At 38.3% G+C, this 24,543-nt stretch overlaps 2 protein-coding genes across 5 annotated transcripts in view; both read right to left on the bottom strand.

The window, feature by feature from the left end:
- LOC127623831 (protein eva-1 homolog A-like) overlaps positions 1-1,422 on the bottom strand; it is a 44,151-nt gene extending 42,729 nt beyond the window's left edge. Inside the window, exon 1 of the mRNA XM_052098380.1 lies at positions 1,231-1,422. Coding sequence (XP_051954340.1) covers positions 1,231-1,333 — 103 coding nt within the window. The 5' untranslated portion in view covers positions 1,334-1,422. The remainder of the gene's footprint in view (positions 1-1,230) is intronic.
- Positions 1,423-3,591: 2,169 nt separating this feature from the next.
- Positions 3,592-24,543, bottom strand: part of LOC127623819 (importin-13-like) — a 48,583-nt gene continuing 27,631 nt past the window's right edge. Inside the window, exons 11-21 of one of the 4 annotated variants that reach the window (XM_052098357.1) lie at positions 24,386-24,520; positions 19,042-19,191; positions 18,876-18,956; positions 16,023-16,160; positions 15,794-15,890; positions 10,954-11,006; positions 8,993-9,059; positions 8,837-8,895; positions 6,756-6,845; positions 6,490-6,671; positions 3,592-5,461 (exon numbers count right to left, since the gene is read on the bottom strand). In XM_052098357.1, coding sequence (XP_051954317.1) covers positions 5,365-5,461; positions 6,490-6,671; positions 6,756-6,845; positions 8,837-8,895; positions 8,993-9,059; positions 10,954-11,006; positions 15,794-15,890; positions 16,023-16,160; positions 18,876-18,956; positions 19,042-19,191; positions 24,386-24,520 — 1,149 coding nt within the window. In that variant the 3' untranslated portion in view covers positions 3,592-5,364. Of the gene's footprint in view, positions 5,462-6,489; positions 6,672-6,755; positions 6,846-8,836; positions 8,896-8,992; positions 9,060-10,953; positions 11,007-15,793; positions 15,891-16,022; positions 16,161-18,875; positions 18,957-19,041; positions 19,192-24,385; positions 24,521-24,543 lie in introns of those variants that run through there. The other 3 variants (XM_052098358.1, XR_007968099.1, XR_007968098.1) reach the window with 3 other exon arrangements.

Below are 24,543 nucleotides of genomic sequence, written 5' to 3'. Positions count from 1 at the left end.
TTGCCAGGTCATTTATGCCCAACATCTTAAATTTTGGGGGCATTTTTGCTGTCCAGACATAATGATTGTTTAACTTAAATACAGCATATATTAAAGGCAGTACAGCTACATGCTATGTATATTTTTACTTTTAAATATATTATTCTTTTCACATTAATGGGAATAATGTTTAATTTTATTCTATTTGAATGTTTTTGATTTTATTTATTTATTTTTTGCAATACAGCTATGAGATTTTCAGGTGAAATGTGCTTTATTGTCTTGAAGTTAATGCTAAAAATCTAAATATACTTTTGTATTTTTTCTTTGATGTTGGGGTGAAATACGACCATGTTCTTGACAGGTTTTGTGAGATTCACCCATTAAGGTAATATGTATTTTCTGTAAATCTGCTGTCAAAGGATATGTATTGTGAAAAGCACAATACAAACAAACATGACTTGATGTCAATGAAAGTCAAATATGTTTACTTTCCTTCAAAGCAAAGCTGTGCCCATTTAAGTCGATTAAAAAGAGATCCACAAACAAAATGCATTTAATTCACACATGCACATCATGCACCTGAGAACGAGTTAAACATTTTGCATAAAGAAAACTTTTGACATTAAATGTAATATTTAAGATTCGGCACTATTTAAACATAGCAAATGTGTTGTGAACACATTAACTGCTTTATACAAAAGGTCAGATCTCCTGCTGTCTTTAAAGCAAAAGTCAGACATACAGAACAAAATATTAAGGAATTCTTACACGTTTTTAAATCTTCACTCGAATTGTTGTTGATAATATGTAATCATTTCAAATAGTACAATTATTACATTTGAAGAGAAGGCCAAATTAAAGCAAATCCATTAGGGATTTTAAGATTATTTTAACCCCACTGTATATTAATATATAATAATATAAGAGCATATGGCTATTATTGTTACGCGCACACACACACACACACACACACACACACACACACACACACACACACACACACACACACACACACACACTTTCCCTCTGATCGAATCGCTCAAGGAACTTCCCGCGAAACAATTTGATGCAACGTTCCACAGCTTTAAATGCGGATCAAATAAACGCGCGAATGTGAGTCATCTCAGAATCGCACAGCTTTAAAGTAAAGAAAGTCGTGCGGGAAATTATTAAACATTTGAAAGTAAAGCACATGTGTCAATAACTATACATGCACTTAATGTGCTCGATAATGTGGATGTTTGGTACCTGAGAACTCCTGTGAAGTCTTAGTGAAGACAGTGAGAAACGATATGCCCAACAACAGCACTGAATATGAGACATCAGGGACAAACATCCTTAAATCTGCCATCTGATCTCCAGTCCGACTATTCCTCAGATCATCAGACCGGGAGAAGAACTGCACGACATAAATTAATGTCTGATTCCATGACTGAAGTCTGCTGAAGTACACCACAGAATACCTGCGACAGAGAGCGAGAGAGAGAGAGAGAGAGAGAGAGAGAGAGAGAGAGGAGGGAGGGAGGGAGGGAGGGAGGCAGGTTTCCCCCTGGTCCCAGAGTCCCTGAATTTACTGATCACTGCTAAATATTTAATTCAATTCAAATTAATTTAATGAAACTTAATTGGCATGATTTCTAGAGCATTATATACAAAATATCTTTATGATAAACGTATAACAAACAATTAATTATAATAATTTTAATAAATCATTAGTAAATCTGAATAAATTAATCTTTATAATACAATAACACTAGCAATAAAGTATGAAAAGTAAATAAAGATTAAGAAGGAAAAAAACTGCTAAATGCTAATAATGACAGGAAATATGAGAATTTTAAATAAATACATTTATGTTGCAGTTCCTTGGTATGTGTGACAAACACATATTTACTATTGCTGTACACAAGTATAGGGGAATTTTCTCTATATATACCATTTCTGAAATTATATATATATATACACACACACACACACACACCGATCAGCCACAACATTAAAACCACCTGCCTAATATTGTGCAGGCCCCACTCGTGCCTCCAAACCAGCACCAACCCGCATCTCAGAACAGCATTCTGAGATGATATTCTTCTCACAACAATTGTACAGAGGGGTTATCTGAGTTACTGTAGATTTTGTCAGATCGAACCAGTCTGGCAAAAATTATGCCATGGTCCAAATCACTGAGATCACATTTTTCCCTATTCTGATGGTTGATGTGAACATTAACTGAAGCTTCTGACCCGTATCTGCATGATTTTATGGACTGCACTGCTGCCACATGATTGGCTGATTATATACTGATTTTTGGTGCCAGGTGTGCTGTTTGAGTATTTCTGTAACTGCTGATCTTCTGGGATTTTCATACACGCACAACAGTCTCTAGAATGGTGCCAAAAACAAAAAACATCCAGTGAGCGGCAGTTCTGTGGAAAGAAATGTCTTGTTGATGATGAGAGAGGTCAACAGAGAATGGCCAGACTCGTTAGAACTGACAAAGTCTACAGTAACTCAGATAACCACTCTGTACAATTGTGGTGTGAAGAATATAATCACAGAATGCTATTCTGAGATGCGGGTTGATGCTTGTTTGGTGGCATGAGGGGGACCTACACAATATTAGGCTGGTGGTTTTAATGTGGTGGCTAATTGGTGTGTATATATAAACACAGTATGATGGCCAAACATAGAACAATGTAATACATTTTAATATAAATTTATACATTCTGAATATAATGTAAATCCAATAGGCTATACATGAATCTGAATATATTATTGTAAATCTGTAAATAAAGTTATAAATCTGAATGTTTGTAAATCTAAATATATAATAGTAAATACAAATATATAGTAATACATCCAGAATATATAATCATAAATCTGAACATATTATTGAAAATCCAAATATTAAGTCTGGATAAAAATAGATTTTACTAAAAAAAATATATATATTCTTTTTGAAATAATGATTCTATATTTAAATGGTTTAATTAATTAATAATGTGCCTATTTGGTGGTTCCATTTAGGGCCAAAATGCACTGAAGTTTATTCTGGACGTCCCATTCTGAGTTTCATCATGAATATGCCAATGCTTTAGATTTTCTTCATAAATTAGTTTATTTTGAAGTCAATTTGATTAATCTCAAATTGAGTTTCAATTCAAGTTTTACATTTTTACTAAATCAGGCACCCAAATATCAATAATTTGCTTCATTTATGCTTAAAAGTAACCAAGATACCGAGATGTTAAACTCAGTATTTTATATACATTTTTTTATTTAATAAGTAACCCATTCTGACCACACCAAAAACTCAATTTTATGCATTTACACAGTGTCTGAACAAGACAAACAAGTGTTTGAGTCACACTTTAGATAGTCTTTAATGCTGTCAGTAGTTCACGGTTTTAATCTGCTATTTAGATGGAATTATTTTACACAATGCAACAACTGCAATTACGCTTAATATTAAATACACTGAAATAAGGGCGGACTGGAAAATAACCAACATGAATTGAAGGCACTTCCAAGTTATACGCCAAAAAACTAAACTCACTATACCAGTATGAGCAAAATGGAAACATTATGTCAATGTCTATGCTCATTTTACCAGATCTTATTGAAACCAAGTGAAGCTTCTCCAGAGCTGTAGAGAACTCTGCTGGTCCAGATGAAGTGCAGCAACCACCCGTCATCCCCAACTCAACAAATATATTGCAGCATTTCAGCACTGATTTCATGGATACAGAAAATTGTTCATACTGATTGAATTTCAAACCAACATTTAAACACAGAGACCACAGGTTCTGCCATCTTAGATGTGTTTAATAAATTAAAACAGGGTACAAAACAAGAAAACAATCTAAATGTACATTGCACATCTCTGTCTCTCCCTTTGTTTGCTCTTCCTCTGTAACTCACTAGTAAATAACAGGACAGAACAGCCCTCATCCACTGATTATCTGACAAATTCTGGGCCTGTATGTAACGCAACACACATGCTACATGTGGACAGGCAGCAGCCAGGGGCAAACGAGATAGAGAGGGAACAGCCATGCTGGATTTTAAATGGATTTGTGGTTAAAGTGCACTCAGAAGACTGCTGGACCTGTTTTGAACAAGCATTAATGCACAAACAGATGCCTGGACACCCAACCATTCACAGAGCTACTGCTGGGGCAATTTGCCAAAAACGTTAAAGTGACAGCTCGCCCAAAAATTTTAATTCTGTCATCGTTTACTGTACTCACTTTCTTGCCATTCCGAACCTGTAGGACTGTCCTCTGTTGAACACAAAAGCTGAATTTTTGAAGAATTTCCAGACCGCTCTTTTCCATATAATGAAAGTGAATGGGGACTGGAGCTGTCAAGCTCCAAAATCCATAAAAGTAGCATAATAAAAATAGTCTACACACTTAATGTGCAATAATGAACGTTTTCTAAAGCCCTATAACTACTTTGAGTGAGGAAAAGATGAAAATTTAAGTCGTTATCCATTGAAAATCTTCCCCTTCACTTTACTCGCAGACGATTTTCAGTGAATAATGACAAATTTTGGTCTTTTCCTCACGTAAAACGATCGCATAGCTTCAGAAGACTTGGACTACGAGTCATATGAACTACTTTTATGGTGCTTTTTTTTGTCACTTTGGCTCTTAACAGCCTCAGTCACCATTCACTTACATTATATGAAAATGAGCAGTGTATGGTGTATTTTTCTCTCACCCATTCATTGTTTACTGTTTTTATAAGTCCCCAAATATGCTGCTGACCTTATATAATCAAAAACAATCAGCCATTTCATTAAAAACATTCACAATATTTTGGCAATTAGGGTGATAGAGATCTAGACATAAAGCCACAGAGACATCAGCCTGCAATGCTTCCTCTCTCTGTTAGCAGCACAACCCACACACAGTTCACTAGACTATTACATTTGCTTAAATATGTTATCTAATATATATATATATGCTTCTTTATTTCAGTATCTCCAAAATAACAAATAAAATATTTAACTAACACTATTTCTTGGTTCGAATGAATTACAGGAAACAGTGAGAAAGAGCCACGGAAGATCTTGAAAATGGGAGAATAGAAGAACGTTTACAGTGAACATGCCATGAGATGCAGCGGGGGGGTGGGGGGAGGAGGAGGAGAGATGTCTGCTCTTCAGATCGCCGCATAGAAACCTCAAAACTCCCAAACAATCCAGTGACAGCAAGAGAGATCGAGGATGAGCTAAAGGATGATTGCGAGGCCTGTCGCTGCACAAGCCTCTTTGTGGCAGTTCTGACACTGAATCGTTCACGTCTGTTGTGTTGCAGTGAGGGCTTCTGGGAGTTCTAGTTTTGGGTTGCCTTAGACTTCGTGTCCGAGCGTGGTTTAGTAGTCAGCGGCGTACTCAGTTCCGTGAAGTCCGCGGCACACCAGTGTGAACTCCTTCACGATATCCTTCACTCGACGCTTGTTTACTCGCTCCCTGAGAGAATATGGGAAAAAAATAGCTTTAGTACTTCAGCGGTGTCAAAAGTACAAATTACTTCAGTACCAGGTTTCCAAATTTAAAAACAAAAATGAACGATACTAGCTTTACTTCAAGTTTGGTAAATGACTATCTCATGAATATTAATTATTCATGCTGAATTTACTTCATGACTTTCTTAGAGCAGTCATATTAAATGTTTGTTTATTTTTTAAGTGCCATGTCAGTTTCTTTGGTTATTTTCATGGCAAAATCCATGTTAAAATATAAAAACAGGTAAAACATCTAAAAACCCATTTAATGTTTAAGATCCATTTTTATAAAAAAAACTCTATAGCTCAGTCATTTTACATAATATATTAATATTCATGATCGAGGGGTGACTATATCTGAAATAGATGATATCGAATATTTCAAAAATATTATATATTTTTTATTTCTTAATATTGGCATTAACTGGGGGGCCTGGGAAGCTCAGCGAGTATTGACGCTGACTAACATCCCTGGTGTCACGAGTTTGAATCCAGGGTGTTCTGAGTGACTCCAGCAAGGTCTCCTAAGCAACCAAATTGGCCCGGTTGCTAGGGAGGGTAGAGTCACATGGGGTAACCTCCTCATGGTCACGATTAGTGGTTCTCGCTCTAAATTTACATTTATCCAATATGCTTTTATCCAAAGCGACTTACAGAGCCCTTATTACAGGGACAATCCCCCCAGAGCAACCTGGAGGTAGAACCAACATTCTGCTGATTACCAGATTACCAGTTATGTGCTTAGACCACTACACCACCACCACCACTACCATGGGGAGGGTGGTAAGTTGTGCGTGGATCGCGGAGAGTAGCATGTGCCTCCACATGCTGCGAGTCTCTGCGGTGTCATACACAGCGAGCCACGTGATAAGATGTGCGGAATGACTGTCTCAGAATTGGAGGCAACTGAGACTTGTCCTCCACCACCTGGATTGAGGCGAGTAACCGTGTTACCATGAGGACCTACTAAGTAGCGGGAATTCACCTACTCACCTCAGCACCTGTTGGCTGAAAGTGTTTTTCTGCTCATCTGAGACCCGTGAGGACGGGAAGCCTGGAGAGTGAAGAGCTTCTTTCAACCACACCGTCAGCAGAGCGAAACAGTGTTTATTCAGACAAAACAACACCTCTGCAAACTGATCCATCAGACCACGGGATGACTGACCTCCAATAGCCTTAAGAAAAATACACATGGATCAGAGTTCTGTGCAAACCTGCCCCTCTGGAATGAACTAGACTGATGTTTAATAGTGACTCACCTCCAGAACGGCCAGCAGGAGGAGTTTACCGTCTTCCTGCACCACCTGACCGACAGGAGGAATGTCTGCGCAGTGCGCTATTAGTTCCGTCTGCAGATCAAAGAAAATCAACTATCATCTATTCAAACCAGTTTAAGGTTGTTTCCATATTCACAAAACCAAACTCGGACCTCTTTAAGTGGACCAAAACCCAGTTCTCTTTGCATTCACACTGAAAGTGTCTTGAAAGTGGACTCGGTTATTGGTCGACCAAATTGTCAATGCCAATATCCAATAGAGTGGTGGTGGCGTAGGGGGCTAAAGCACATAACTGGTAATCAGAAGGTTGCTGGTTCGAACCCCACGGCCACCACCATTGTGTCCTTGAGCAAGGCACTTAACTCCATGTTGCTCCGGGGGGATTGTCCCTGTAATAAGTGCACTGTAAGTCGCTTTGGATAAAAGCATCTGCCAAATGCATAAATGTAAATGCAATATCTAACAGGATGGCAGATATAAATGCTGTTAGACAGAATATATAGGTGCGTGATTACTGCGTTTCAAACCGTACATGGAGCAGCGTTTTTCACATGCGCAGTACAGGAATTTAAGCGTTTTCAGACGTTTCAGTGTGGACAAGCAACTTTTGGAAAACGCATTAAAACGGCAGTGCAAACGGAGAACGTTTGGAAAGTCAAAACACCATTTTTAAATGTTTCCGGATTAATGTGGATTTAGCCTAAAAGGTATTTGTTCATGGGAAATAAAGGCCTTAAAGTAACATTGTGAAAGTAAAGAATTTGACAGAAATATTTTACCATTGCATACTTAAATATAATAACCATTTCCCACTTTAATCATTCAATGTCCAGTCCACAAATCACTTCAAACTTTACAGAGTAACATAACATAAATAATATAATAAAATAACTATTCAGGTTGGTTGGGTTCCAACAACAACAGTGTAAATGCAAAATGGACCAAGCCTAAAGTTGACCAAAAAGAGAGGCATACTTTAAGCATTTTTAAATATATTGATATTTAAAATATTGTTTTTAAATGGCATTCAAAAGTTTTCAAAGCCTGTAATAGTTAAAAATTAATAAATTACTTCTTAAAGGGATAGTTCACCAAAAATAAAATTACTCACCCTCATCCCATCCCAAATGAAGATTTTTTAGAAGAATATTTCTGCTCTATTGGTCCTTACAATGCATGTGAATGGTGAACCTTTGTTGCTCAAAAGAATCACATAAAGGGAATATAAAAATAATCCATACGTGTGTTTAAATCTATATCTTCAGAAGCAATATAATAGGTGTGGCAGAGAAAAGGATCAAATTTAAATCCTTTTTTTTTTACTCTAAATCTCCATTTTCACTTTTACATCTGAAAGTGAAAGTTAAAGTAGAGTTTCGGGGTAAAAAAGGAATTAAATATTGTTCTGTTTCTCACACACACCTATTATATCGCTTCTGAAGTTATAGATTTAAACACCTTTATGTGATTTTTGGATCACCTTTCACTTGCATTTTATGGACCTACAGAGCAGAAATATTCTTCTAAATATCTTTGTGTTCTGCAGAAGAAAGTCATACACATCTGGGATGGCATGAGGGTGAGTAAATGAGAGAATTTTCATTTTTGTGTGACGTAACCCTTTATGGTTTATGAAGCACACATGCAACGATGACAAATGTATGACAATTAATCTTCATAATCATGAAAGCAGATAATTAAATCGCAATTATTTTCAAATATCATAATTATGATAGCCCTAATAATGAAATGTATCAACAGCAAATGTACACAAAAACTTAGCATAACAAACACTTAAACTACCCCCCCAAGTTAACACTTTATATATTTAACCATTTATTCACAGTTATTGGACCATGCAGACAATTGCAAAATATTGGCCGATATATCTGCCTATTACTAGACTCGGCTATCTTTTTGGTCCACTATATTTGTCACAGGGTCTTAGTCAACTTTCCATTGACACTGTTCTTCTGGATATTATTGTAATTTGTAATATTAGTGAACTGTGTGGATAGGCCTTTAAGTTGTAATACATTTCTTAAAATTCCCTCTGCACTTACAAAGAAAAGGCAGGTAGATTTGACAGTGGGAGCTTCTGGAAATTTAAGTGACAGCACTCCTATAGCCAGAAGACAGCGGTATTAGAGAAATAACTCAAACATTTCAAATAACTCAAACAAAAACAAAATTCTTTTCTATATTTTAAAACTACTTACCACAGTGGAAAACCGCTTTCACATCAAGACTCTCTGATAAAAATAAATCGGGCTTCCGTTTGAGGGCCTATGAATCAGACAGATCCAATGAACAGAGCACATAACTTAAACTCCACCCCTGGAACCCTGTCAATCTCCTTTGCACCCCGCCCCCCCCCATCACTCACTCCCTACAGCTGTCCAGTTATTCATCAAACATACATATTCAATGCAAACACATCAGGCAAGAAAGAAATCAACACCAAAATAAATAAATAATAATACAAATTAAATAAAAAAGCATCGAAACTTAACTCAATAGAAACTAAAGGCATGATGATTTGTTTTTTCTTGAGCAAGCTCACTTGATTGTATTGCATCTGTTCAATCACTACTTTCTCTGCTCAGTTGGACTGAATGCAACATGTACAGATAAAGACAACTGATGCATTAAGAAACTCGTTGAGGATGAGGGGATATTTGAGAGAAACAGAGTGAGAAATACAGAAAGAGAAATGAAGGGGAAGAGATCCTCATGAGAACTTCAGACAAAAAAAAGAGCGCCAATTAAATTAATTTATTGAGATGAATTAATTTAGGCTTTCATTGGTTTTGGGGCTGGAATGACATTGGGAGGGGAGATATTGCCACGAAACATGAATAGATAAATGATTCATGTTATATTTGATCATCAAAAACGGTTAGCATGATCAGTTAGAAAAGACATTGCAACCCGTGTCAAAACAGGCTGAAGGACTGTGCCGAGGTAAATGCAGCTTGAAAGATCTAGGAGGAATTTTAGGAATTTTGAAAAACCCCTAATGAATTAGATGATCAACGAATGGACTGTTGTAGAGTCATGACACATCCACAGCGATGCAAAAAAAAAGTGCTCATCTGATGCATGTGTACAGATGGAACGCAAGAAGCCACTTATTGTATCATCTAACCACTGCGTTAATTGTCTGCCATAATAATGTAATGTCTTCGAATTATCTGAATTATAATATTTATTATACATTCATAAATATTTTGATTATTATATATCATCTTATTAATCAATCAGCATTTATTTTGTATTTTTTATTTATTTATTTCAGGGGTTTCAAACATTTCAATTAATTGGACCCCAAAAATGATGATTCCTTTATGAAGTACTCCCTTCCAAAAATGACAAAAAGTAAATAAATAAATACAATAAAAATAATTAAAAAAATATATATTATAAATTATATTAAATTATAAATAATTATAACAAATAATGAGAAAAATAGTAATTGTGGTACTGTTAAATAATTGGACAAAATTATTCAATAAATAGTAAATAATAATTTATCAAATTAAAAGTTAAATATAATATAAAATCCAAAATAAATTAATCTGGATTTTGTTTTTATTTGACAACTTACATTTTTTCTAGCCACTATTGGAGTAATGTATGAATCATGTAAAATAAATAAATAAATAATTAAAATGTTAAATGTATTTGTAGCCCTTATAACACAGAATCAAAATGTAATAAGTCAAATGTGGTAAATGTTTTTTTATTTATTTTTTCTCACTTTTTATCCCCAGAAATTTTCCACGGACACCCTAGCACCCCTCTGCAGCCCCTGGGGGTCCCTGGACACGTTTTAAAACCTCTGACTTAATTATATTTAAAATTGTAATCGACTGATAGTCCTACTAAAGCATAATTGAGCCCAAACTCACAGACCCCACCAAATTTGTGTACATGTGACGCATATGTGCACAAAGCAGGCATGACCCATTTCTGGACCACACCCATTTAATTATTGGACAAGAGACCGGTCAATCATCCAATAGAAAACCCTGTCTGGTCAATTCCATGGCCCTTAAAACAAGGGTCCAAAAAGACCCTGTGTACACAGAACTGAAGGGAGAAAGGGAGACTAAGAAAAGGACAGTAAAAGAGAAAGAGAGAAACCCAAAGTGAATGAAATAAGAAACCAAAAACACACCTGAGCTTGGAGTTGCATAAATGAATCAACAATATCAGGATGATCCCTGGGCCCTAAAATATAATAAAGATGAAACTTAAGAAATAATAAGAATAATAAGAATATATACAAACAACAACAGAACAGATCGAACAGTCATGTGGAAAACAAAGTCAACGGGACAGAAATAATTGTACAATAATCGTGAGAGAAAGAGGGCAGAGAAAGAGGAGGGAACATGAACGATTTGAAGGCAGTTGCGGAAAAAAAAATTAACAAAAAAGACAGATCAATGAGTCCGTTCGGAAGAGGAGAAACAAAGAAGTAAATGAAAAATAAGTAATAAGAGAAAGAAAGAAACTTAAAAAATAAAACAGTGGGTTTGGAGTGGGAACCCAGGAGGCACCTGTTACTGTGATGAAAGACTTAAACATTTCTTTTTTCTTTTTGATTGCTTGTTTTGTTCCATTTTCTGTCAATTCAATTCATACTCTCCCACTCTTGGCCCGTCCTAACCATGGCTGGTGAGTGCTCGGTTCCCACGGCCACCCCGGAGAGCAAGGTAGCAGTTAGTCCCAAACTGTCCTCCCTTAGCTGTTCCCACATTCCAAACAAGACCCCACCCATTAACCCAAACACCACCCACAAACACCACCCACAAACCCAGCCCTTCACAGAAAACAAAAGACAAATAAACACACACACACACACACACGGCAAGTCCTCTTAGCCAGAGTTAGGTCACCTGCTCAAGATAAGAGTGTTATCAGTCACTTTTCTGTTGTGATTTGAAAATGATGTTAAAATGGAAAATCACAAAAGACAAACAGCAAGTGAGAGATGCAGGTGCACCAAAAGACAAATATCCATAAGCACATGCAAACAGTGCTTTGTGTGCATGTGTGTTTTCGGGCATGCAAGTTCACTCTGAGCATGTGTGTGATACTTAACGGGTGAAAATGTAAAGGTTCAACAGAATACACAAGGTCATGATCAGTACGTGCTTTCACACATACAGTTGAAGTCAGAAGTTTACATACATTGCCTGTCTTAGTTCAGTTAGGATCTTTATTTTAAGAATGTGAAATGTCAGAATAACAGTAGAGAGAATGATTTATTTCAGCTTTTATTTCTTTCATTACATTCCCAGTAGGTCAGAAGTTTACATACAATTTGTTAGTATTTGGTAGCATTGACTTTATATTGTTTAACTTGGGTCAAACGTTTTGGGAAGCCTTCCACAAGCTTCTTACAATAAGGTGCTGGACAGACAGAACTGGTGTAACTTGAGTCAGGTTTGTAGGCCTCCATGCTCGCGCACACATTTTCAGTTCTGCCCACAATAGGATTGAGGTCAGGGCTTTGTGATGCACACTCCAATACCATGACTTTGTTGTCATTAAGCCTTTTTGCCACAACTTTGGAGGTATACTTGGGGTCATTGTCCATTTGGAAGACCCATTTGCGACCAAACTTCCTGGTTGATGTCTTGAGATGTTGCTACAATATATCCACATAACCTTCCATCCTGATGATGTCATCTATTTTGTGAAGTGCACCAGTCCCTCCTGCAGCAAAGCACCCCCACAACATGAAACATGCTGCCGCCCCCATGATTCAAGGTTGGGATGGTGTTCTTCAGCTTGCAAGCCTCACCCTTTATCCTCCAAACATAACGATGGTCATTAAGGCCAAACAGTTACATTTTTGTTTCATCAGACCAGAGGAAATTTCTACAGTAAGATCTTTGTCCCCATGTGCTCTTACAAACTGAACAGCTGAACAGCCTTTCAGGTTATGTTGATATAGGATTCATTTTACTGTGGATATAGATACTTGTCTACCTGTTTCCTCCAGCATCTTCACAAGGTAATTTGCTGATGTTCTGGGATTGATTTTCAGTTTTTGCACCAAACTACGTTCATCTCTAGGAGACAGAATGCATCTCCTTCCTGAGTAGTATAATGGCTGCATGGTCCCATGGTGTTTATACTTGTGTACTATTGTTTGTATAGATGAACGTGGTACCTTCAGGCATTTGGAAATTGCTCTCAAGGATGAACCAGACTTGTGGAGGTCCACAATTTTAATCTGAGGTCTTGGCTGATTTCTTTTGATTTTCCAATGATGTCAAGCAAAGAGGCCTTAAAATACATCCACAGGTACACCTCCAATTCAGTACACCTCCTATTAGATACGAATTGGCTAATTGTCTAAAGGCTTGACATCATTTTCTGGAATTTTCCAAGCTGCTTAAAGGCACAGTTAACTTAGTGTATGTAAACTTCTGACCCACTGGAATTGTGATATAATCAATTAAAAGTGAAACAACCAGTAAACAACCAGTAAACAATTGTTGGAAAAATGACTCAAGTCATGCACAAAGTAGATGTCCTAAACGACTTGCCAAAACTATAGTTTGCTAAGATGAAATCTGTGGAGTGGTTAAAATTATATTTGAATGGTTAATGGTTAATGACTTCAACCTAAGTGTATGTAAATTCTGACTTCAACTGTACAGCCTTTGCTGTTGTTATCTGGAGCCGTGAACAAAATGCTGTCAAATCAGCTTTAGAAATTCCCTGGTTTAAAGGAATATTCCAGGTCCAATACAAGTTAAGCTCAATCGACAGCATTTGAGGCATAATGTTGATTACCACAAAAAATTAATTTTGACTCCTCTATTTTCTTAAAAAAAAAAAAAAAAAAAGAGGTTATAGTGAGGCACTTACAATGGTTTAAACAGAAATGTGAAGCTCATTATTTTATAAAAGTACTTGCATTAAATCTTTGGTTAAATCTTGTGTACTATTTGAGCTGTAAAGTAGTTTAAATTGTCATTTTTACAGTCATTTCAGGGTTTGTTGTCATTAGATCATCATGGCAACAAAGTTGTAAAATCGGCTATAACAGACAGAAAAGGTTAGCAAGCGATTTGATCACACTAAAATCATGTTAACACACATTGTTTATGTCTTGCGCCTATACTTTTGAAAAAAAAAAAATGGTATTTTAATCTTCCAAGTTTAATCCACTTCCTTTGTAATTGCCTCACTGGAACCAAGATTTAAGGTTTTTTTTTTTAAAGAAAAGGAGGGATGAGTTAAAATAAAGTTTTTTGTGGTAATCAACATCATGCCACAAATGCTGTTGATTGAGATTCACTTGTTCTGAACCTGGTATAATCCTTTAAGAAGGTTCGAGCTTGTATGGGATTATGGTCAGGGTTAACATCAGCAGTGAAAAGGCATAACCTAATCACAATGTTCTGAAGGAGTTTACACAGTTAATCCACACTATTTAATTGTACAAAATCATGAGAACTTCTAGGGAATTAAAGTTTCAGGGTACTGGAATGATTTTGACAGAGGGACCATAGGTCAACGATAGTGGATTTTGCTGATACCGATAACTACAGTGGTGGAAAAGGCTGATAACCGATTAATCGGCCTATAGTTTTTAAAATTGATTTATTTAATGTAAAAAAATTTTTTTAGTCTAGTTACTATTACAGGCAAAGACAAGAGGCTACAAAAGTCCCAATTGAGTATATTGTTCATCAAAAATCCTAATTATAACCAGAAAAACTATATGCCTCATCAGGACTTTTTAATATAAATCAAGCCCGAAAAATAATGGGGACTGTTATTTTGAAATGATGGCGGTTTGGCTCTGCTATAAGGCACTACAGTTAAGAAGGCTATTTACCAAATTAAGCTTTTTTTATAGCCTATACTGTATATTCACCAGATTAAGTTTTTATTTTTTCCCTTTTCTCCCCGATTTGGAATGCCCAATTCCCACTACACTAGTAGGTCCTCGTGGTGGCACGGCTACTCACCTCAATCTGGGTGGCGGAGGACAGTCAATCCACGCATTTTATCACATGGCTCGTTGTGCATGACCCCGTGGAGACTCACAGCATGTGGAGGCTTATGCTACTCTCCGCGATCCACGCACAACTTACCACACACCCAACTGAGAGCGAGAACCACTAATCGCGACAACAAGGAGGTTACCCCATGTGACTGCCCTCCCTAGCAAACGGGCTAATTTTGGTTGCTTAGGAGACCTGGCTGGAGTCACTCAGCACACCCTGGATTCAAGCTCACGACTCCAGGGGTGGTAGTAAGCGTCAATATACGCTGAGCTACCCAGGCCCCCCCAGATGAAGGGTTTTGTGAATATACTGTACTGTATATCACCAGATGAGGTTTAATGAGGAATAAGTTTATTATTATTCACAAGACATAATGTTTGTGCTGATGGGGAACGTTTCTATATAGTCATAAACATGCCGTAGCTTCCGTTTAGAACAACGGATTAGCTAAATATGCATTGAAGGATATAAAATATGGATACATATCGTCAATGATTACGGTGTCAGTGATTATTTTAATTTCACCTGTAGAGACTGCTGTTATTCTGCAGAATCAAGCCATTCTAACTGTAGAAAACACCAGAGCCGGCCACAGAGGAACACAGAGAAAAAAAGTACTAGAAAATACTATCAGCAAAGAATTTTGCAGATAGCTAATAGTGCCAAAAAGCAACTATCGGCATCAATCAACAGGAAAAACAGATATATCGGTCTACCTCTAAATGTTACGGCAACTAATTTAATCGGTCAATTTAACAGCAATTTACCAGTTTTCATGTGTGTAAGTGCCTGATGATTTCAAGTCTTACCGTTTCAAATACATGTTGAAAAATCATGCTCATCAAATGTTACTTCCTTGTGCGTGACACAAAGTGTGTGAGAGAAAAAAAAACACGCAATTCCCTGGAAACAGACCGTGAATACATAAAAAACACATTATTGCCTTCACTGTCTCTGGTTGGTTAATTCCAGCATGCCTACCTTGCTGGAAGATGGTCAGTGTAACAGAAGTGACCAGTTCAAACAGTGCTTTGATTGGAGGAAAATGATCAGTTTCACTGGCAAATATGTGCACCATCTGCTGGCAAACAAACTAAATCAAAAGAAAATACAACTCCACAATAACAAGCCTTATAACTATTACAAACACAGGAAGAAATGAAGCTCGCAATATTATTGCATGTGTAAACATCCAGTGTGTGTTGTGTACCTGACGTGTCAAGTCCAGCGCAGACGCCTGTGGTATGGTACTGTACATCTGCCCCAGCATCTCACTTAGCTGAGATACCATGGGGGCAAATTCATGCAGAAGAGTTCTCACTGACTTCTCAAAGATAGCACACACTGCCTGAAAGAGAGAGAGAGAGAGAGAGAGAGAGAGTGTTCTGGGCTGCTACTAGGTTCTTTTAGCCCATTGTCATGTGTATTCATGTTCGTAGCACAATAAACTATAAATAATTAATATAGTTTGGTTATTTTTAAAACTGATATTACCAAGCTGGCCACAATACAGCCTTGTATTACCTTATCGACCAATGATATTTTCAATGTTGCCTTAAAATTAGGCAGAAACAAGGTATGTTAGAAGACAGCTCAAGTCTAGAAACGTGTGTATGCAGATGATAGCATAAAGTAATTATGTTACTGTGACAGTAACAAACCTCAGTCCTCACGGGGGTGGTAGTGTTATCTTCAAAAGTCTGTGCCATTAAACTGGATGCATTATTATTCAAGTTTCTATAAATATAAGTGATTAAACTCAGCAATGTTCTCTTCTAACTATTACTCCGCCATGACAGTACATTGATTGACAGACGAAACTTACCGTAGAGGCGGAGAAGTCCACAATAATGTCCGCTACAGTGCCAACTGCAACATCATTGAGAATGCAATGTGCACTTGCTTTGTGTTATGAATTTTGGAAGGAAACACCACACAAAATCAAGCTAGCACAGATAGAAGCATCTGCGTTCAAATACTTGCTTAAGAGTATGTTTTGGCCGCATTGCCAATGTGCGGTCCAGTTGAACATTCACGTTCTTGCGTTACATACAAAAAAAAGCAGAACGTTCCCAATAATCTCCCCTATAGACCATTTCAAGAATGTAAACAAAAACAAATGAATTAGAATGGTCCAAACTTATTTCCGGAACCTTTCAACAAAATCTCTTTTTCAAGGTAAGTCAGTCCACTCGGCGGCCATTTTTGGAATGTTCCTGGGCAGTTTGGGCAGCTGTTTTTTGATGTAAACAAGCGTCATGGCAGTACAGCTCCTATCTATTGAATGGGGAAAGACTGAAATCTCCAAAACGGTTGGTCAAGATTACAATAAAAGAACATATTTCAAATAAGCAGTAAAATATTATTGGTCTGAGGCGCATGGCGCCGGCTTCAATCGAACAGCCCGGCTGCAACACGTACTCCAATCCCCGGAATAGCATATAATTTGCGCAGGGGGTGCGGGTCCGGCAACGAATCTAACTCACACCGGACCCTCACCACTTCATTTCTGGACTTGCGAAGACCCCAGCAGGTAGAGACCGGTCTCCTGCGGAGAGGCGCACTCTGTGTTTAAAGGCAGCATCTCTGCTAAATGGTCTCAGTTTTGACAAACAGGAAATGTTCACGGAATAATGACGTCACTTGACGTCACCAATGAACAGTCCTTGAAATGGTCTATAGCGCCCCATGCGCCAACGCATACTTCTGTTTTTGAGTGAATCAATGCACAAAATCGAGCTTGAATAACTATAACCGTCTGCATTCACCAATTTGCCTAGAGTATTTTTCTGCCTTAACGCTAATGAATTGCCAACACGTGGTCCAGTTGAACATGTTTAAAGTTCTTGTGTTACTGTGGCAGTAACATACTACCCCGTACTCAAGGGGGCGATAGAGTGACCTACAAAAGAAGCGGAAATTTCATAATAATGTCTGCTAAATCACCCCTTGCAGCAACGCATACTTCTGTTATGTTATGAGCTGAGGACTGACACTTTTTTTTTTTTTTTAAATCGCAACAATGCACACAATTGAGCTTGCGTAGACAGAAGTGTCTGCATTCATCCACTTGTGTGGAGTACATTTTGGCATTAATTTAGCAGCCTATTGACCCTTCGCTAAACCCAACCTTAAAGGGCTTCTGACAAATCCTGTCTTAGCAACTGTTGCCCTACCGCCATTACTCTGACACACGTTTGCTATTTTCCATTGACAGCCTATGGGAGTAATGTGTGTCTGAGTACTTTTAAGGTGGATTTGATCAAAATAATAAAAAATATTTAAAACACTTTGTTGCCGGGTCATTTGTAATAGTGACACGAGTTTCCGAGGGAGGATACAAACAGTGTCTTTCTTCATTTAAAAAAATATATATATTTAAATAAATCTGAAGAAGAGCATGTTATGGATTAAACTGTGTCAAGCCCTCATTCCCAAATGAACATAACATCTGCAATGACACCTACATCTGCACCAAGGTAAATCAATGTTTTGTCACAGTAGAAATTATATTAAATAAACAGTCACAGCTTCAAGATGAGTTTTCCAAGATGTTATAAACCACTCTGTTCACTCACACTAATGTTATTAGATATGTAATCTCTATTAAATGTTAAAGTTTTTCTCTTTTCAAGTTACAGTAATAATCATTTGCCTTGATACTGATTCAGTCTCCACAGTTTTTAATCAAATTACTGTGTGATTTAACAATTTCAGATAAATATGCATTACAATGTCACTCTTCATACCAGCCACGTAACAATATTATCCATTCCATGAGAATATTTTGCCAAAAAACCGCACTGTTCACGGCAATCTCCCATTCATTCCGATGGAGAGTTCTGCAGAACATGTCAGAGCGAGCAAGCGTAACTAAGGGGGCGGAGCTTAACGAAGGGTTATTTGTTTGGAAAAGGCTTTCACATCACGTACATGGCTACGAAGCCTTTAAATGTTGTCTTGGTAGGCAACTCACTAGGGTTTGGACAATGCAGTGTGTGTATGGTAGAAATTACCAATTTAGACAGAATAAGGACTTGTGTGTTTTTGAGATTAGTCTTACCTCTACCACCTGTGAGTCATTGAGCCATTTACCGAGTACCATCTGTATCAGAGCAAACACCTGCTGTAGCACCACGACCACCTACAAACACAAAGCATACAATTACATATCTGACACAGGGACACATCTGCCTCTGACTGACAGTGGAAAGCTGAGAGGGACTTACAGGGTTGGGCCCCGTTTGAGGCAAGGTTGATTTTATGGGCAGTGCGTTCTCTCCAGACTCCTCCTCCTGTTTGGTGATGTCCAGCGTGGTGAAGAGATTGGACAGAAGACCCAGGATGTGGATAATGGCCAGTTTATTCGAGGGGTTTGGCTGAAACGAGAGTCCAGGATCAAAGCACAATTTATAATTTATTGCCATTAATATAAAGCAGTGTTTCCCAAACAAGGGTATGCAAACCTCTGGGGGTATGTGATACGACGATGATGGGGGTACGCAAACAAAATTCTGATATTTACCATTCTTTTAATTTCATCTCAGGCTAAAATAACATTCAAATAGAGTTGCATCTACACTCACCTAAAGGATTATTAGGAACACCATACTAATACTGTGTTTGACCCCCTTTCGCCTTCAGAACTGCCTTAATTCTACGTGGCATTGATTCAACAAGGTGCTGAAAGCATTCTTTAGAAATGTTGGCCCATATTGATAGGATAGCATCTTGCAGTTGATGGAGATTTGTGGGATGCACATCCAGGGCACGAAGCTCCCGTTCCACCACATCCCAAAGATGCTCTATTGTGTTGAGATCTGGTGACTGTGGGGGCCATTTTAGTACAGTGAACTCATTGTCATGTTCAAGAAACCAATTTGAAATGCTTCGAGTTTTGTGACATGGTGCATTATCCTGCTGGAAGTAGCCATCAGAGGATGGGTACATGGTGGCCATAAAAGGATGGACATGGTCAGAAACAATGCTCAGGTAGGCCGTGGCATTTAAACGATGCCCAATTGGCACTAAGGGGCCTAAAGTGTGCCAAGAAAACATCCCCCCACCAGCACCACCACCAGCCTGCACAGTGGTAACAAGGCATGATGGATCCATGTTCTCATTCTGTTTACGCCAAATTCTGACTCTATCATCTGAATGTCTCAACAGAAATCGAGACTCATCAGACCAGGCAACATTTTTCCAGTCTTCAACTGTCCAATTTTGGTGAGCTCTTGCAAATTGTATCCTCTTTTTCCTATTTGTAGTGGAGATGAGTGGTACCCGGTGGGGTCTTCTGCTGTTGTAGCCCATCCGCCTCAAGGTTGTGCGTGTTGTGGCTTCACAAATGCTTTGCTGCATACCTCGGTTGTAACGAGTGGTTATTTCAGGCAAAGTTGCTCTTCTATCAGCTTGAATCAGTCGGCCCATTCTCCTCTGACCTCTAGCATCAACAAGGCATTTTCAGCCCACAGGACTGCCGCATACTGGATGTTTTTCCTTTTCACACCATTCTTTGTAAACCCTAGAAATGGTTGTGCGTGAAAATCCCAGTAACTGAGCAGATTGTGAAATACACAGACCGGCCCGTCTGGCACCAACAACCATGCCACGCACAAAATTGCTTAAATCACCTTTCTTTCCCATTCTGACATTCAGTTTGGAGTTCAGGAGATTGTCTTGACCAGGACCACACCCCTAAATGCATTGAAGCAACTGCCATGTGACTGGTTGATTAGATAATTGCATTAATGAGAAATTGAACAGGTGTTCCTAATAATCCTTTAGGTGAGTGTATTTTTCAATGACAAAAAATTATTTTGTGTGCCTTCTAGTGTAGAAACAGATAAATTGCTGTGTCAAAGGTCAGATAAATAGCATGCAATGAAATAACCCTTTTGTGGTTAAAAGATCTACTCATCTGTCATGCGTAAGTGCACAATATCCGTGATGCAAGTATCTTTTTTCACCAGCCCAGCACACTGCTAAGTGAAGCAGCAAAGTAATAGCTAGTAAAATGGATACTTCACTGTTTTACCAGACTTGCATTTGTGAGTCGTCCACAACTGTATTTGTTTTTTTTTGCTTGCTTGGAAACGTAATTTGTATATAAAGTGAAATGCATAAGGAGTTTTGATACTAAAGGCATAAGTTCATAAGTTTTGAAGACAGGTGTCAGATGTCAATCGCAGTGGAAAACAATAGCAGAAACACACAGAAGCCATGTTTTTCATTGCTGCAAGAGTTTTTTTTGCAGCAAATGAGCTAAACCTTACTGACAGTAGTGTCAAATGTGACATAAAAAGCACTTTGAGCTTACCACGCAATTGCACACAGACACAGACCCCGCAATGCTCAACTGGCAATGATACACAATTCCTGACACGGTACCAGCAGCTCTTATAAAGTGCTGGTACTATGGAGAGTTTGCAAGATATGCAATTATGTCATATCTAGCATGCCCATTTCATTTATAGGTAAGCCATTTATTCAATATGTATGAGATAAATATAAAATGTACAAAACATGCTCCGTTGGAGAAGGACATCAACAAAAGGGCAGGGGCTTGAGCCCCTAGAGCCACACCTTGTGCACGTGCCTGCTTACTTTATTTTACATATACAAATCTTCCAGTGGAAGCATGGCACTTAATAGCCACATTTCCACTGTCGGGCCACATGAGGGAGTGCTAGTGCGTGCAAGGGCCAGTTGCAATCACTCTGTCATTTCCGGGGCTTAATCGTGCCTCCTATTGGCCCTTATTTGGGGCCAATAGCCTGCCGATTTCCATTGAGCCAAAGAAGGCCAATTGGAGATTGAGGTGTGATCAATATCCAAGACGGAGATACTTATGATGCGTTCCATTCATTTCGGATGTGGGATATTCCTCCTAATTCTCCGATCACCAACCATAAATATTTCCATTGCCAGATGCTCAGAAAATTACATTTAAACAACCAAAACTGCAATGCTCCTGTTAGCTTAACAGGGGTTTGACTCTCACCAGAGACGTCTCCAAGCAACCCAACTGATAAACAATGCAGCTACGCTAGCATTTACGCTACAGGTGGACGATCATCAAAACGTTTTGGATTTGAAAATTTAAACATAGAAAAAAAGAGTGGTTCTATGTGGTTGCTAAAATGCTCTGAGTGGTTGCAAGCTGGCTTAAGTCAAAAGAGTCCACCCCCAAGTGTCTATGATATTCTGGTCCCTACTTAAGTGCAAGTCTCAGAGATTTTTAAAGGGGATATGACATGATCTTTCAACATATCAGAGGCCAAAGACACTGGCTACCACCCCTGGAGTTTGCTAGTTCGAATCCAAGGGCGTGCTGAGTGACTCTAGCCGGGTTTCCTAAGCAACCAAATTGGCCCGGTTGCTAGGGAGGGTTGAGTCACATGGGGTAACCTCCTCGTGATTGCTATAATGTAGTTCGCTCTCGGTGGGGTGCGTGGTGAGTTGTGCGTGGATGCCGCGTTGGATGACGTGAAGCCTCCACGCACACTATATCTCCGCGGTGAAGCGCTCAACAAGTCATGTGATAAAATATGCAGGTTGACGGTCTCAGACGCGGAGGCAGCTGTGATTCATCCTCCGCCAAATGGATTGAGGCGAGTCACTACGCCACAACAAGGACTTGGAGCACATTGGGAATTCCAAATTGGGAGAAAAAGGGGAGAAAATCCACACAAAAAAAAAAACATATAAGAGGCCATTGTAATATAAAAACCTCCTCACTGCATAAAGAGTATTTATTGAAACCAAGCTGCCAAAACATCTTGTTCTCTGCTTCCTCCTTATTGTGATGTCACACTGGGGGTAGACATTCACATCTGACCGCCTCCACAACAACACATTAACAGCGACTTCACCTTATCACTTCCGTAGCCCCGCCCAGTAGATGGCAAGAGCAGAGTCAATCAGAACAGTGGGTGTTTACTGTCAAGTCTTAAAGGAGAAGCAGCACCAAAACAGAGCGTTTCAGACAGAGGGTCAGAATAAGGGTGGAAAATTATCACGTTTGACAAATATATGAGTGTTTTTGTGAAGAAAAAAAAACTTAACTAATATTATAAGTGAACCTCAAGGAATATTATAAAATAATCTTTAAAAAAAAGGCATGTTATGACTCCTTTAAGTCTGACAAAGTAATTACCCACCTCTCTTGAACAACCTGCATGATTTGAGGTATCATTTGTGTTCGTACAGTTAAATGTTTGTTCAAATCCCTGAGCCGAAGTATGAGCAATAGTAATAGTCATGCTTGACTTTGCAATCACTACTAATAATTCTGATTTTTTAGCCAGATTTTTACAACACATTTTAAAAGAAGATCTATGTGAGTTTGGAAATATCTTCACATGGGCCAGAGTCTGTCACCAGCAGGGGTCACTGTGTGAGTGCCCAATCACAGTCTGTTTACTGAGGCTGATGTAATGTCTTTCTGGGAAGGACCACAGGGAGGAAAGGTATCCGAAATTAAAGTCACAAATATACATGCAACATGTAGAAAGAGAGAGACTGAGACAGCGAAAGGACAAACAGGAAGACAGAAATAGTAGTTTTGATACTCATGTTGCTCTAAAACCATATGAGATGTTAGACAGAATTGACAACCTCAGTCACCATTCACTTTCACTATATGGAAAAATATAATGCCTAATACCTACTTTTGAGTTTCATGGAAGAAATTAATGAATTCGAGTTAACAATATTCATTATTGTGTGAACTACTGTATCACTTTAAAGGGATAGTTCACCCAAAAATGAAAACGGTCTCATCACTTACTCACACTCATGCCATCTCAGATGTCTATGACTTTCTTTTTCCAGCAGAACACAAATAAATATTTTTAGAAGAATATCTCAGCCCAGTAAATCCATAATCCATGTCTTCTGAAGTGAAGTCCCTTTTTTACTATAAATTTCCACATTCATCTTTTACTTTTTGGTGCTTCGCATTTTTAAAGCATATCGCCACCTACTGGGCAGGGAAGATAGTATATTAATAGTATAAAAGGACTTAAATAATGATCTGTTTCTCACCCACACCTATCATATCACTTCTGAAGACATAGATTATACCACTGGAGTCATATGGATTACTTTTATCCTGCCTTTATGAACTTTTTGGAGCTTCAAAATTTTGGTCACCATTCACTTGCATTATATGGACCAACAGAGCTGAAATACCAGTCTCAAAATCTTCATTTGTGATTTGCAGAAGAAAGAAAGTTATGCACATACGGGATGGCATGAGGACACTTTTTGAGAACTATTCCTCTAACATGCAGTTAGAGGAATATTCTCTAACATTCTTGTAGACAATGTCAATTTTAGGTGGATATGAATTAAAAAGGGATATTCCTCTGAACCTGTGCAGGTCCATTAGTAAAATTACTCTCTCAGTGGCAAGAGTAATGCCAACTTTGCCCTGCTGAGAAATGTTCCATCAGCAGATGTAGGGTATGTTCAAATGGAAAAGTGCAAATGCACACAGATAAAACAAACCCAACAAGGCGACAGCAGAGACCAGAGAGAGGATGTCCGTTGAGCGGCTTAATGTCTTACCGTCTCCCCTGCTAGTTTCTCCAGTTGCTGAATGTAAGGGGTGATCAGAGAGTGAAGGTTCCTCAAGATCTCTTCCACCGGTAATGCCGACAACAGAAAACCCAGAGCCTGCATCAACCACATACACTGACTCGTCTAGAACGTGTCAGAGAGAGAGA

The sequence above is a fragment of the Xyrauchen texanus genome, chromosome 30, assembly GCF_025860055.1.
Source record: "Xyrauchen texanus isolate HMW12.3.18 chromosome 30, RBS_HiC_50CHRs, whole genome shotgun sequence".
Lineage (NCBI taxonomy): Eukaryota > Metazoa > Chordata > Actinopteri > Cypriniformes > Catostomidae > Xyrauchen > Xyrauchen texanus.
The sequence above is the reverse complement of the archived record's forward strand: the minus strand, read 5'-3'. Positions and strand labels throughout refer to the sequence as shown.